At 35.1% G+C, this 13852-nt stretch overlaps 1 protein-coding gene across 1 annotated transcript in view; it reads left to right on the top strand.

Annotated features, from left to right (window-relative positions):
• The window catches only part of Cubn (cubilin), a 281227-nt gene that overhangs the window by 76921 nt on the left and 190454 nt on the right, over positions 1–13852 (top strand). The window contains exons 23-27 of the mRNA XM_047520823.1: positions 2549–2741; positions 4262–4422; positions 4849–5030; positions 5824–5980; positions 8747–8934. Of these exons, the coding sequence (XP_047376779.1) occupies positions 2549–2741; positions 4262–4422; positions 4849–5030; positions 5824–5980; positions 8747–8934 (881 nt within the window). The remainder of the gene's footprint in view (positions 1–2548; positions 2742–4261; positions 4423–4848; positions 5031–5823; positions 5981–8746; positions 8935–13852) is intronic.

Consider the following 13852-nt stretch of genomic DNA (forward strand, 5'->3'; position numbering starts at 1 on the left):
TGTATGATATATCAAAATACATTCTACTGTCATGTATAATTAAAAAGAACAAACAAAAACATTAATAAACAAATAATAACAAAACAATTAGGGGCTGGGCACAGTGGCGCACATCTGTAATCCCAGCAGCTCAGGAGGCTGAGGAAAGAGAATCTCAAGTTCAAAGCCAGCCTCAGCAACAGTGAGACACTAAGCAATTCAGTAAGATGCTGTCCCTAAATAAAATACAAAATAGGACTGGGGATGTGGCTCTGCAGTCAAGTGCCCCTGAGTTCTATCCCCGATAACCCCTCCACCAAAAAAAAATTAGATACATGTCCCACCCCGTCAGTCTTCAACACATTATATAATGCACTTTTAACAAATGTTAATGGAACCTGATCTGGACCAGGTACTGTGGATGAGTGACAGTGAATTATGGTTAATAGGGCCTTATTCATATCCTAAGACCTAGTGGGGGAAATGTACTCACATAAAAACAATCACACAAAATATGTTTGGGGATCAAATTGCTAGTTGCATAAAATTTTATTGAGTATAGAGAAATTAATTCTGCTTGGCTGAGAAAGTTTTCAGAGTAGTGATTTTGAACTGGACCTTAAATGACAAGGACGAGTTCATTTGTTAAAGAATGTGCTAGGGAGGAGGGAAGATTATTTGGTAAGGCATTTCAGACAAAATGACCAGTGTGAAGACCACTGAAATACATCAGACACTGTGGTTTACCTTTGAGCCAGCGAGGGCAGGGAACCTTCTTCATGTGCAAATCAAAATTTCAGTAGGGGTTATCAAACTCCAAGGACTGGCCACAATGATCACTGGCAAACAAGCAAGGCATAAGAAAATTACTCATCATTACTGCTCAAAAATGCCATGTCAGGCTCCCCTTCCAGGGAACCCGATTATATGTAACATTCTCCTGCAGACTAATTGAGAGTTTCATTAGAGATTTACATGCACTTCCACTCTGGGAGCAGAGTAAGTGAGCAAGAATTCTCTCTAAGAAAAAGCGAGTCAGACAGATAATTTGCTCAAAATATTTGACTTACTGGCTAAAGCTGTAAATTGTGTGGGGATCAATGGGTCTGACAGTCGTGTTAATTCAGGGATCCTGGGTCATAGCTTTCATTTAATGTCCTTTCGATCCATGGATTTTTATCTTACTAATACCCATTATGGAGTCTGAAATATTTAGTATGCTCCCTCTGCATGGCTTTCCATTCCCTATCATCCTTGTTGACTTTTCCTCCTTCCTTCTCTCCTTCCCTCTCTTTCTCCTTCCTGCTTTCCTTCCTCCTTGTGGAAAAATCTTGGAGTGAAATGTAACTTTTGGAGTTCAATATCATTGTGGATTCCTTCAGTGAAGTAAAACCTTGATTCTACACAGTAAAACCAAATATTATCCAGAGGGCTACACATAGATAGTAGAACCTATAATATTTTATATGCATATTTGTACTCCCAATGCTAGTGATGACTGTTTTTCTTCTGAATACGATGCTAGAGTGGCAATTGGGGAAATAGCATAACTAAACAGCTTCATTTTATTTCACTTGCAATTAAGTATAGTAGCTTATTCTTTCCCAAAATCTTTTAGTCAGAGACCTCTGTCTATTCCTTAACCCTAGGTTTAGGTCGTTTCTGGATAGAATTAAATATAGATTTTAAAAAGTCTCCAGATTAGATTTTCTTTATAAAATACTGAATAGGTAAAGTTGAAAACTATTAAACTAGAACAGTTGATATTTAGTTAGGACATAACATTGCTCAAATACTCTGGTAGATATTTTATATGAATAATTCAATTTGTTCCTCATAATTTATTACACCTCTTCTATCCTGAAACATGATGATGATTACTACATTTATTGAGCATGCATTTTGGACTGAGGACTTTAATTGCATTATCATTAGCTCTTATACCTATACTCAGAGGTTAAAAAGAAAAAAAAATCTGCATTTTTGAGATGGGGGAACTAAGGCTCAAGGGAGGTTTAGTAACTTGCCCAAGTTTGTAGAGCTTATCAATGGAAGTGGTTCCTCTGGTGGAAAAGAGCTTTGTTTCAAGGTCACTCTGCTCCCCAAGTATGACTTATACTCTTCACTCCACAGCTGAGGGACCTATTCTTTCATTTCATAAACACATTCTTTAGTGAAAACAACTTTAAAGTAAGATTATGGAAAGAAGAGCTGAACTGAATTATTTCTATGTCCCTTCTAAGGTTTCTTAATTGAAGCCAGTTTTAATGTTTATAGTGATTTACATGGACTAGAAAAATTATAACACTTACAAGATAAGAAAAGTTGGCCTTTCAAGATATATGTAACTATTTTCATCATGTGACTAAGGTGTGCTGTTAATAATTGTTTTGCCTTTGAGATTCCAAAAATTTTGTTTCAAAATGAAATCATTATTTGTACATTCCAGGGAGGTCTATTGAAAATCAAGAACATAGGCACAAATTAATGAAGTATATATAACTGACTGTATTATAAATGTAGCATAATGTTTTCTATTTTCTCTCTTGTGGTTTGTTTCTTTTTACAGCATGCTTGGAAGACTATACAGATGCCTCTGGGATAATTAGTTCTCCAAACTTCCCCGAAAATTACCCCAATGACTGGGAATGCATTTATAGGATCACAGTGGAAACCCAACAGCAGATTGCACTGCACTTCACAAACTTCTCCTTGGAGGAAGGTTTTAACGGAAACTGTATAGGAGATTTTGTGGAAATCAGGTAATCACTTTAATTTATTTCATAATAATCTCTGTCATTTTTATTAATAATCATTCCTGGGAATATTAAGAAAAATATATGAAAACTCTTTGCGAAGTTCCCTGCTATGTAATTCTTTTTAAGAGATAAAATTTGTCATTTGAAGCCTGACAGAATAAATAGAAAAAGTTACATAAAATTCAGCTATTTTGAAATAATACTTTTGTTCGGAATGTTTAGAAATAAACTCCCGATTTTTATTTGGGCAAAGAGAACAGATGTATTACCACTTTGAAATGAAATATTTGCTATTGTTGAATACCTACTTTCTTTATGTAAACAATTTAAATTTTAGGCTGTTTACTATCCATTTAGTCTAGTTATATCACAAAAATGATGGCATGATAGCCACCTCATCTTGAAGTTTTATGTTTATAAATAATGAAATCAGGCACAGTGGCACACACCTGTAATCTCAGTGGCTCAAGAGTTTGAGGCAGGAGGATCACAAGTTCAAAGCTGGCCTCAGCAATTTAGTGAGGCCCGAAGTGACTCAGTGAGATCCTGTCTCTAAATAAAATATAAAAAAGGGCTGGGGATGTGGCTCGGTGGTTAAGCACCCCTGGGTTCGACCCTGATACCAAAAAAAGAAAAAAAAAAAAAAAAAAAAGAACTAGGCTTATGAATTTCAGTGTAAGAACTCTTTGTTTCATTGCCTGGCATTTTGAAAGAGTGAATTTCAAAAGTTATATAGTGAAGGTATGTGAACTTATACGTTGATATCTCTCCATATTATTACATCATTTAAATCAAGCTAATCACTTTGGCATATATTTGCATCAAATTTTTTGTTTGTCATTTCAAATCTGGAATCTTACAACATTTATAAAATTGTATTATATAAAGTAAGAAACCAAAGTAAGAAATTACTAATATACCATGCATGCTAAAATGACATAATTTTCTTAATTTAGTACAACTAATCATTGGAATCTAATGTTGAATGAATCATCATGTTTTGTTTGTTTGTTTGAAACAAACTGCAGATTATAAATTAGATTTAAGACCCTAAAAAGTTCTTAGGGAAATAATTATTTCCAGAATTTTCCAAATATATCAAATATGATGCATTACATTTTGAAATTTTCCAAATTAGAAGGAAAACATTTAAGATTTCTCTGTAAAACTAAACAATACTTGTTTATACTGTTAATAATTATGGTTTCTGTACTCCATATTTTCTAATGTGTTTGCCAGAGGCTTTGAGAAGATAAAGATTAAATACATTCTCTTAGTTTGCAAGTGGTTATACAAGATGTCATGCTAGCCATAAATGATAGTTGTTCTTTATTACATCATTCAAATACTATTTAACAAAGCCAAAATTGAAAACTTGAAATTGTGTTTTTTAAAGTCATTTTGAGAAGAGTTGACTGGATAACCTGGTCTGTTTGTAATCCTGTGGTCTGAATGATGCTAAATGTTTATCCAGGAGTATCATCAAGAATCTAATCGATTTTCATTTCTATATTCTACCACAGAGATGGAGGTTATGAAAACTCACCAACCCTGGGAAAATACTGTGGATCAAATCTACCTCCAAGCATCATCTCTCACAGTAACAAACTGTGGTTAAAATTCAAAAGTGACATGATAATCTCAGAGTCTGGGTTCTCTGCTTACTGGGATGGATCATTAACAGGTATAGTGCAAGGGGCTTTCTTGTACTGGAGAATCCAATCTAATTGGTTTCCTGATTCTTGGACTATCATCCTGTGTTCATTATCACTTGTCTACCTTTTTCTAGCTTTATCATTAATCTTTCTAATAAACTTCAATATAGCAAATATTTTTGAACTAACAGCAGCCATATATTTTGAAGGACAAAGGGAAAATTCTAGTTCCTTGGCATATGTCATCAAGCCGATCCTCTTGATTAGAAAAGGAAAGTACATTGATGTGAATTGTGATTATAGACTACTCCTCTGTGATGTGGATTTTGCTTTGCAAATTGATTTAAAGAACAGTGCCAGTTCAATAGAGAAAAAAAATGTCAATTTTATGAGAAAGGAAAGGGTAGGCATCTTTCCATTTCTTTCTCCTGTCACTCTGTTTCTTTCTCCTGTAGGTTGTGGGGGCAATCTGACCACCTCCACAGGCATATTCACGTCTCCGAACTACCCGATGCCCTACTACCACAGCTCCGAATGTAAGTGGTGGTTGAAAGCCAGTCATGGCAGCCCATTTCAACTGGAATTTGAAGACTTCCACTTGGAGTATCATCCAAACTGCTCTTTGGATTACCTGGCAGTATGTATAATATTTCAGTTGCATTACTCACTGCTCCATTTTCAACTCAGTACACATAATGCATTTATTTTTATTTTTGATTTTCAGGAAAGGGGAGCATTTAAATAGGACACCTGCATAAAGAAAGTTAAGCAAAATAAAAACTTAAAAGAAACTTGGTGAAAATAATAATCTTCTAAGTACAGTATTACCAAATGACTTAATACAATATATATGCAAAATATTTTGAATATGAACTGTTAAGATGTGGTTAAAATATCCTAAAAGAGGTTATAGAATGTATTATAACCATGATCTACATAATTTCTATTAAAAACAGTAATTTAGAGGACTATTTTGGTGAATTAAAGATTAATAGAGTCATCAGACTGTGACGTTTTATCATACCAGCAATTTAACATGGTCCACTAAAATTATGAAAAAAAAGTACTAAAGTTTCACAAATTATAAACTGGGGAATCAAAAATAAAGGATTATCAATGTTAGTAATGACCTCAAAATATGTATTAGACTTTCATTTTCAATGTTCAGACTTCATCCTGAGTTCATATGCTTATTACTATAAATATCCATGGCTAAATTGTCTGAGTTCATGATCTGAGTTTATAGGTACTGTGGCAAAATTTTTAAAGATATTTTATTTCAGGGATATTCTTTTGTCATACATATATAAATATATATACATATATATACACACACAGATATATTTTTTCCTTCTCACTTCTCTACTATAGAGTCCTGTAGATTACATACGTAGCCACAACCATCTGATATTTTAAATATCTTATTAAAGGTATATGATGGTCCAACTACAAGCTCTCATCTGTTAACTCAACTTTGTGGGGATGAAAAACCTCCTCTCATTCGTTCTAGTGGAGACAACATGTTATTAAAACTGAGAACTGATGAAGGTCAGCAAGGACGTGGCTTCAAGGTCAAATACCAGCAGAGTAAGTATGTGTTATGGCCACTCAGTGTCTAGAGTGGGACATCAGACCTTTGCTGAAACTGAGACCAGCATAACACTTTCATTTGAGTCAATTAAATGAATTTTAGTTTCTTGTGTGAAAATTTTAAATTTAAAATTTCTTCCTCCTTCAAGAAGAAAATGCTTATTTATTAAATTTAATCTCCTATAAGTAAAGCATCTGGCCAACTGTAGACACTTAAAAGAGTCTGTAATATGGTGAGAATGTTACAATTCAGCTAAAGATCAGTATAACAATGATTAATAGTTTTTCAGGTGTATTACACGTCAAAATCTTCTGATTAGACTTATTCCTTTGTATGAAGTAGACTTCCACTCTAGGTTTGGTTCTCTGCCTTAAAATATATCTTAGTTTTAAGCAAAGCTGTGGTCCTTGTGAGTAGGCACATTTTTTTTACTGGGGAAAAATCTGGTCCCGGTAGAGATACTATTTTAAAAATTTTGCTTCACCATGAGACATTGAACAAAATATCAAAGACAGTAAAATGAATCAGACATAACTATCTTATGTTCATATTTGAATACACGAATTCCAGCTCATGTACAACCATAAAAATGGGATCCTAATTAGGATAAGTTATACTCCATGTATGTATAATATGTCAAATTACACTCTCCTGCCATTTTAAAATTTAGAACCGACCTTTAAAAATTAAAAAGATATATATGTCAATAGGTCATTCCTTGAAGTGGTTACTTTTCTTCTCTGGGCTTCCACAATTTCTTCTCATTTTCTACAGTGAAGTGATTAAATTAGATAAGTTCTTAAGTTCCTTTCTTGCTGTGAAATTAAATGTTTTTTTGAAGTTAGTTTCAAAATGAGCATTCATGAAAACAAGGTTTTCTTAATGTTGACTTAATGTTATTTAATAAACATTTTACTGTATTTTTAAAAGTGTAAGTCCTTGCCCCACAGAATTTAAATGGATCCATAATTTTGACACGGTTATCTAAAATTGAAATTGAAAGTCACAAATTTATATGCCATATGTATAGTATCCCTTGGATAAATTGAAAGAGTATAAATATCTAACCTTGATTTATGCATGGATTTGAAGATTCACATTCACTCATATATGTTAGACTGAATTCTCAATAGTTTTGAATAATGCATTTTAGTATATAGCTTTGTTCTTCAGAAGTTCATCATTATTATGTATATAAAAGAGTCTTTCAGGTTCTATTAGGGATGCATCTATTAAGCTTATAATTGTTTCTTTAATTTCATTATTGTGTGCTAGTTCATTTCATGGTTACCTTATGATTTCTTATGAAAAGCCTTCTCCTCTTCTTTATATTCCTGTAATACTTAATTTTTCTCTCATACTTTCAGAATACTTAAGGAAAAAATTAGTATTTCTTAAAGGTAAAATCAGAGCTGACCTGTCACATTTTCTATAAATTGCCATTTGAAATTGGAGGTTTGCAGAAAATAGAATGTGTAAGAACTGAGAGCAGCCCATGTGGTTTATTAAATCCATTTTTCTCCATTTTTCCCTACTCATTGTGGTGGATGACACCTGTGTGCCTAATAGTTGTAACCTCTTGTAGGCATCGAAAACAACATCATTCTCTAGAAAGCATTTACTGTAGCATGGGATTTGGCTGTTTCTTTGCTCATCAAAGATAATCTTTCCAACTCCTGAGTTCTGAGATAAAAATTCAAGTTCTGCCTCTGTCACTATTTTTGGTGAATAAAAAAACATGGATTGTCTAAAAAAAAAGCAAGAAAGCAAGAAAGCAAGCTTTTGAGGACAAACTGGGACCTAAAGATTTTTAAAGAGAAATCATTTGAGTATTAACCCTGTTCCATCAAAGGAAGCATTTGAAGAGCCACAAAGGCATACTTCTCTAAACCCTAAGTTTACCGGTGGTATTCCAGACACCTTTCAGAATTCAGTGTGACCGGAGGAATGTAACTATGAACCCCATTTTTCAGAGACACCTCTTTTAACATAATGTTTAATTTCCTACTTTCTTTTATTGCATACCATAAAATCCTGACAAGAGGTACACATATGTCCTGTTCCAGTCATTAGGATTGACTGAGTTTGACATTTACTTCCAAGGTTAGAAACACCTAGAGGTACTTGGTGTGGTTGTGTTGAAAATTCAACTGAAGACAATGCCACCGCTGGATTGAAGTGCTTTTTTTTCCTTTCCAGATTTAAGATTTTCATTTCTTCTTTAAACCTTTCTCACTACCCTTTATTCGCTTGGTACTTCCTGGTGACTGACTAAAGGAATAACCGAAACTTGGTTGTGGATTTCATGCAGATCTCTGAATGTTCTGCAAAACCATGCTGCTATTTGCATTTGGCATTCACACAAGACTTTGTATTTTCAAACCATTAAAGATTAGACCTTTTATCTCTTCTGAATGTTGAAGTTCGAAAAACTGAAGCACAGACTATTTAATATACTTCTCTAAACAAACAAAGCAGATTGCTCTCTGAGTAGCCAGGTTATTCTGCTGTGTACTAATTCTGCTACCATCCAACAAGAATGTTAGGCCTATTTTAACATGAATATTCCATTTCCATGACACATTAAAGCTTGAGTCACTGAAGCATCATCTCACATATGTTCAAAATAGAGACACCTTTACTATAAAAATGCTGTACCAAATATTTATGTGTGTACAGAGGGTTTTGAGCCTGGTTGTTTTCCTAATGGAGAATCTCACACACATCTTGGTTCTTAACTACCATGCTTATTTTTTTCCTAGCATGTGAGAACGTGGTAATAGTTAATCAAACCTATGGCATCTTGGAAAGTATCAATTATCCACATCCTTACTCTGAAAATCAGCGTTGCAACTGGACCATCCAAGCAACAAGGGGCAACACTGTGAACTACACGTTTTTAGCATTTGAGTTGGAAGAGCACATGAACTGCTCCACAGATTATTTAGAGGTATGTATTCTGAAGCTCAATAAATCTGTGCACTTTCAGATCAAATTAGACCAGTCAGCTAGAAGTCATAGTACTTTTTAGGATCAAACCCCAATCCCTCCCCTAAACATCATAAACCACCCATGATATTTGAATAGGCTCATGTCATGTCTCTTTCACTGCATAATCTTAATATTAATCTACTACATTATATATATATATAATAGATATATATGCTTTAGGTTTCAACATAATTTTTGGACTGATCGATCTTATATTAATTTAAATTACACAGTATTTTCTAATATTTTTTTTTTATTTTTACAGACTGCATTTTGATTCATTGTACATAAATGGGGTACATCTTTTCGTTTCTATAGTTGTGCATGGTGTAGATTCATGCCATTTGTGTAATCATACGTGTACATAGGGTAATGATGTCTGTCTTATTCCACCATCTTTCATTACCCCCCCTCCTTCATCTCATTTCCCTCTACGTAATCTAATGGAGGAACTTTAGATTCACAGTACTTTTTTGTTGGTTTTTTCTGTATTTGTTCCCCTTAAATAAGAGACCAGAAACATACTTGATTATCTTGGACTTATTTAATGCTTAATTAGTTTGGAACACAGTATCATGATTTTGATTCTTCTTTTTATTTTAAAATTTAGGTTCCGTTTAGTTCATTTTCTTTTTGTTATATAGAAGTTTCTATTTTTATGAAAGTGATTGACAGTAACATTAATTCAACTCTTTATACAATGCTATGCAATAGAAGTTATTTGAGTATTAGGCAACCTAAAAGATAAGGTAATCTGCTATTTTTATAAGAAGAGATTTTATTTAATAAAGTATTTTTTTTTGCTAACTTGCATATGTAGCTTTTAAGTTATAGTAAAGTTAAGCAGCTACCTATTTTACTTACATTTCTATTATAATTATTCATCCATATATAAAACCTAATGTTATCTAAGCATATTAATTTATATATATTGGTTTCTATTTTCACACTTCATAGAACAATTTCATCCAAATGAGTTACATACATTTCAACATTGATTTATCATCATTAATAAAATCAGTTTTGGTTGGGGGTTCCAGGGATTGAACTCAGGGGCACTTGACCACTGAGTCACATCCCCAACCCTATTTTGTATTTTATTTAGAGACGAGGTCTTACTGAGTTGCTTAGCACCTCACTTTTGTTGAGTCTGGCTTTGAACTCACAATTCTCCTGCCTCAACCTCCTGAGCCAAGAATTTCAATATCTAGTACTTGTAACTCTTAGGTCATATTCCCATGGGGAAAAAAAAATAGTCTATCTTTAAAAAAAAAATTAGCCATTTTACCAATTTTATTAAAATTCTAGAAAGGTTGCAATTGCTTGCAGTTAATATAACTTTTCCAAATAGTTCTTTTGCTTATTGAAACAAAGAGAGAACATCACTACCTTGAGAAACTGAGGGCCTAAATATAATGAGATTTCTTTCTTGTTTTTCAGGGTTAATTTTTTTTATTAACAAATATCTTATTTATATTCAGAAATGTAGAGTATTATAGAAATAGTAAGCATAGTGTTTACCCATTGAAAGTTATATTTACCAGTACTCTATGAAAATATGATACGGCATGGAACAAACTTAAAAGCAAGAACATGGCAATGGTTTTAAAATCCATCTTGCTTCTTTTAGTCCTGGGAATTGAACTCAGGGGCACTTGACCACTGAGCCACATCCCCACCATTTATTGTATTTTATTGAGAGGATCTCACTGAGTTGCTCAACGCCTTGCTTTGACTGAGGCTGGCTTTGAACTCACGATCTTCCTGCCTCAGCCTCCCAAGCCACTGGGATTACAAGCATGGGTCACCACACCCGACTCACTTTTCTTGATCTAGAGAGTAAGATAGATCTCATTTGTGCTTACCTCACTCCACTTATCTGGAGTAGCCATCCTTTTCTTCACATGGTGACAAGTTATTTTCAAATCCCCTTTTTTGTACCATGAGCATTGCAGCCGATCATATCTATTTTACCAGTTGTGACTATTCTCATGCCTTAGGGGCTTCATGAAGGTGTGTGCTGTCTCCTACCAACTGTAACCTGGGACATTACAGGAGTACCAATAGAACAGATTAAATTGAATATCATAGCCACATTTAGCACTAGTCTAGTGATAGCTAAAATTAATGAGAAAGAATTGAATTCCAGACTTGACCTTTCTGTAAATTCCTATATGTTGGGTTCAATACTACAACTTGGAGCTTAAGCCAAAATAAAACACATCATCTTGCAGTGAATTGCATGTATAACAATATACACCTACCATAATGGTGATTTGCTAATGTATTTGGGGAAAGTTAGCGAGAGGACAAAACTTTTGCACTGGACTTTACAGGAGGTATTGACCGGGAGGAAAAGAGATTCATTATTTCCAGGAACTGGACTCCACTTCTCTTGACTCACTTAATGATAGAAAAGTCACAAAAAGGCTCACCAGGTAGTTTTTGGAGGTGCTGGAAGACTCAAATTAAAAAAAAAAATTACTTGTTCCAACATTACAGAGCCGTTAATTAGAGGCCCTGTCGATGATGTGTCTGCCGTGTTACAAGCCATTTCTGTTGCGCAACATTGATGGTGAAAGCAGCGAAAACACAGAATGAGAACCAGAAGTTCAGAAAAGCTTTCCAAAGAATGACACTGTGGCCAGAGGGAGGAGATTTTTTCCATCTCTGTAAGCCAAGGGGCAAGACCAGAGCAATAGCTGCAGAGACTGGTCTGTGATGGAAATTTTAAAAACACAAATAGCCATTTAAACAGAGAAAAATCACAAGCTCCCATTATTTTAATAACTTGTAGTTAAAGTTTTCTTCAAGTGACTTAACCAAGTCCCAATTAAGTGACAGTTATTACAGCCAGAATTTAGTTATTTTGAATTAAGACTGAAACTATAAAAAGACTTGATTAGGTGCTGCTCAAACACTATGTCTAACTTTGCTGAGAGGTGTGGACTGGTAAAGATTCCACTGGGAACCAAACCCATTCTGTATTGTTTTGTCCTCTGGACAGATTTGGAAATAAAATATTCAGTGGTAGAAAGGGTCAGTTGCTCAAAAGAGCAAAACTCATGCAATTAGGAGAAGTCAACCTTAAAGGATTCTGTTTGCATTCTACCCTTTGATTTCACTTTGTCATTTGCATTGGAGCCTGAGTCTCCATGTGGAAGAGGAGATTTCTAATAGTGACTGAGTGTACCGTGGAAGTGATGGATTTGGGAGATATCCACACAAAGATAGATAGAAACCCAGGATGGTTGTCAGGTTGACAGGGAACAATGTGAGATGAGCAGAGGAGCTCTAAGAGATTACTGTGCTATGGAAGTCAAGAGAAGGAGACTAAAGGAAGGGGACAAGAGTCAATGCAGCGAGATGCTCCTAGGCAGTCAAAGAGGTCAGAATTGGGAAGTGTCTGTTGTAGATTAGTGTTCATGGGAAGATCTGTCTTTGAGGGGTGGCAGGAGACAGTTTGCCTTGTGAAGAGGAATGAAGGAGTGAGTGTAGATGGAGTCATGAGGAGGACACCAGAGTGGAGTAAACCAAGGCCTCTTCTCTTTACTGCTCACCCCTCCTATCTCCGACTGGTCCTCACGTAGCAAGCTTTCATGGGTCATGTTCCTCTGCATGTTCTCTTTATGTCACCATCTCCTCAAATGTGGCCCCAGAATTGGATGCCACACTCCCAATGACCTGCTCATGCACAAGAAGGTTGGGACTGTTACCTAATGCAAATACTTCAACTACAGGTTGAAGTTTAAATGGGACATATTGTTAACCAAGTTACAACGCTAACCTATGTCAAGGTCCAGAATCTCCAGGTCACTTTGTGTGAATCATCATGGCTTTATGTAGTTAAAAAATCTAAAAGGATCTTATTCCTAGTAGAGCATATTTGTTTTTCTGAGCATTCTATCACATCATGGTCCTCATTCATTGTTCTTTTAGAACATTATTAATTTGCATAAAAATTCATTGACCATTGGCCTACTACTGCTCCAGAAATAATTGATAAAAATGTCACGCAAGATGGCACCTATTTTAAACACTCTAAAGTCACAGATTCTTTTTGGTTAAAAGGGATTAATTATTAAAGACCTGTGGGATGGCACTATGTAAACCATCAGCAATAATAATAGCTAATATTTATTGAACATATATTATTTGCTAGGTAATTCTCATATCGATGCTATAATATAGGAAATATGAGCCTCCGTTGACAGGCGAAAGAAGTGAGGTAGATACAGGTCATCCATAGTTACAAAAGTTGTAAGTGGCAAAAAAAGGCTGCATACCAGGCACTGTGGCTTTTGGCAGGCTCTCTTGGCCATGACACCTTTCATCCCAAGGACCCTCTTTCACAGCTTTCTGACATACTCACAGGATTCATGAGGGAGTATTCATGAACCTCTCAGATCCACCTCTACTGACATCCTCACAAAGAGAAATAGAAGCTGCTTTGGCATGACTTCTTCACAGAAGAGGCGCTGTACATGCCAGCAAATTATTTTTAGCATATGATTTAGTATTTTCCCCAAAATTCTGGACAATCTTACTCATCTGTGAGATTACAGAACAAATCTTTTCCACATTTTGGAAGATGGAACATTTTCCCTATAGATCTTTGGCAACCCACCCAGCTTTCATTGTTCTGGTTTATACTCTTGGTGGCAAGTACTTAAACACACCCAAACTGAGCCAGGTGGAAAGGGTTAGTGTTTGCATAGGGATTGATTGTGAGGACAGTAAAAGCCTTGGGACACACGGGAGGTGCTGAGAAGCCAGGAAAGGCCCAGAATCGAGGCAGCGAGGTGGACTCTATTCTTTCTCCTGTCTTAAGGCTCTGTTGCTTCTCCCTATTTCCATCTCTGTCTCCAAAGGTTCTC

This window comes from Sciurus carolinensis, chromosome 12 (assembly GCF_902686445.1).
Source record: "Sciurus carolinensis chromosome 12, mSciCar1.2, whole genome shotgun sequence".
Taxonomy (NCBI): domain Eukaryota; kingdom Metazoa; phylum Chordata; class Mammalia; order Rodentia; family Sciuridae; genus Sciurus; species Sciurus carolinensis.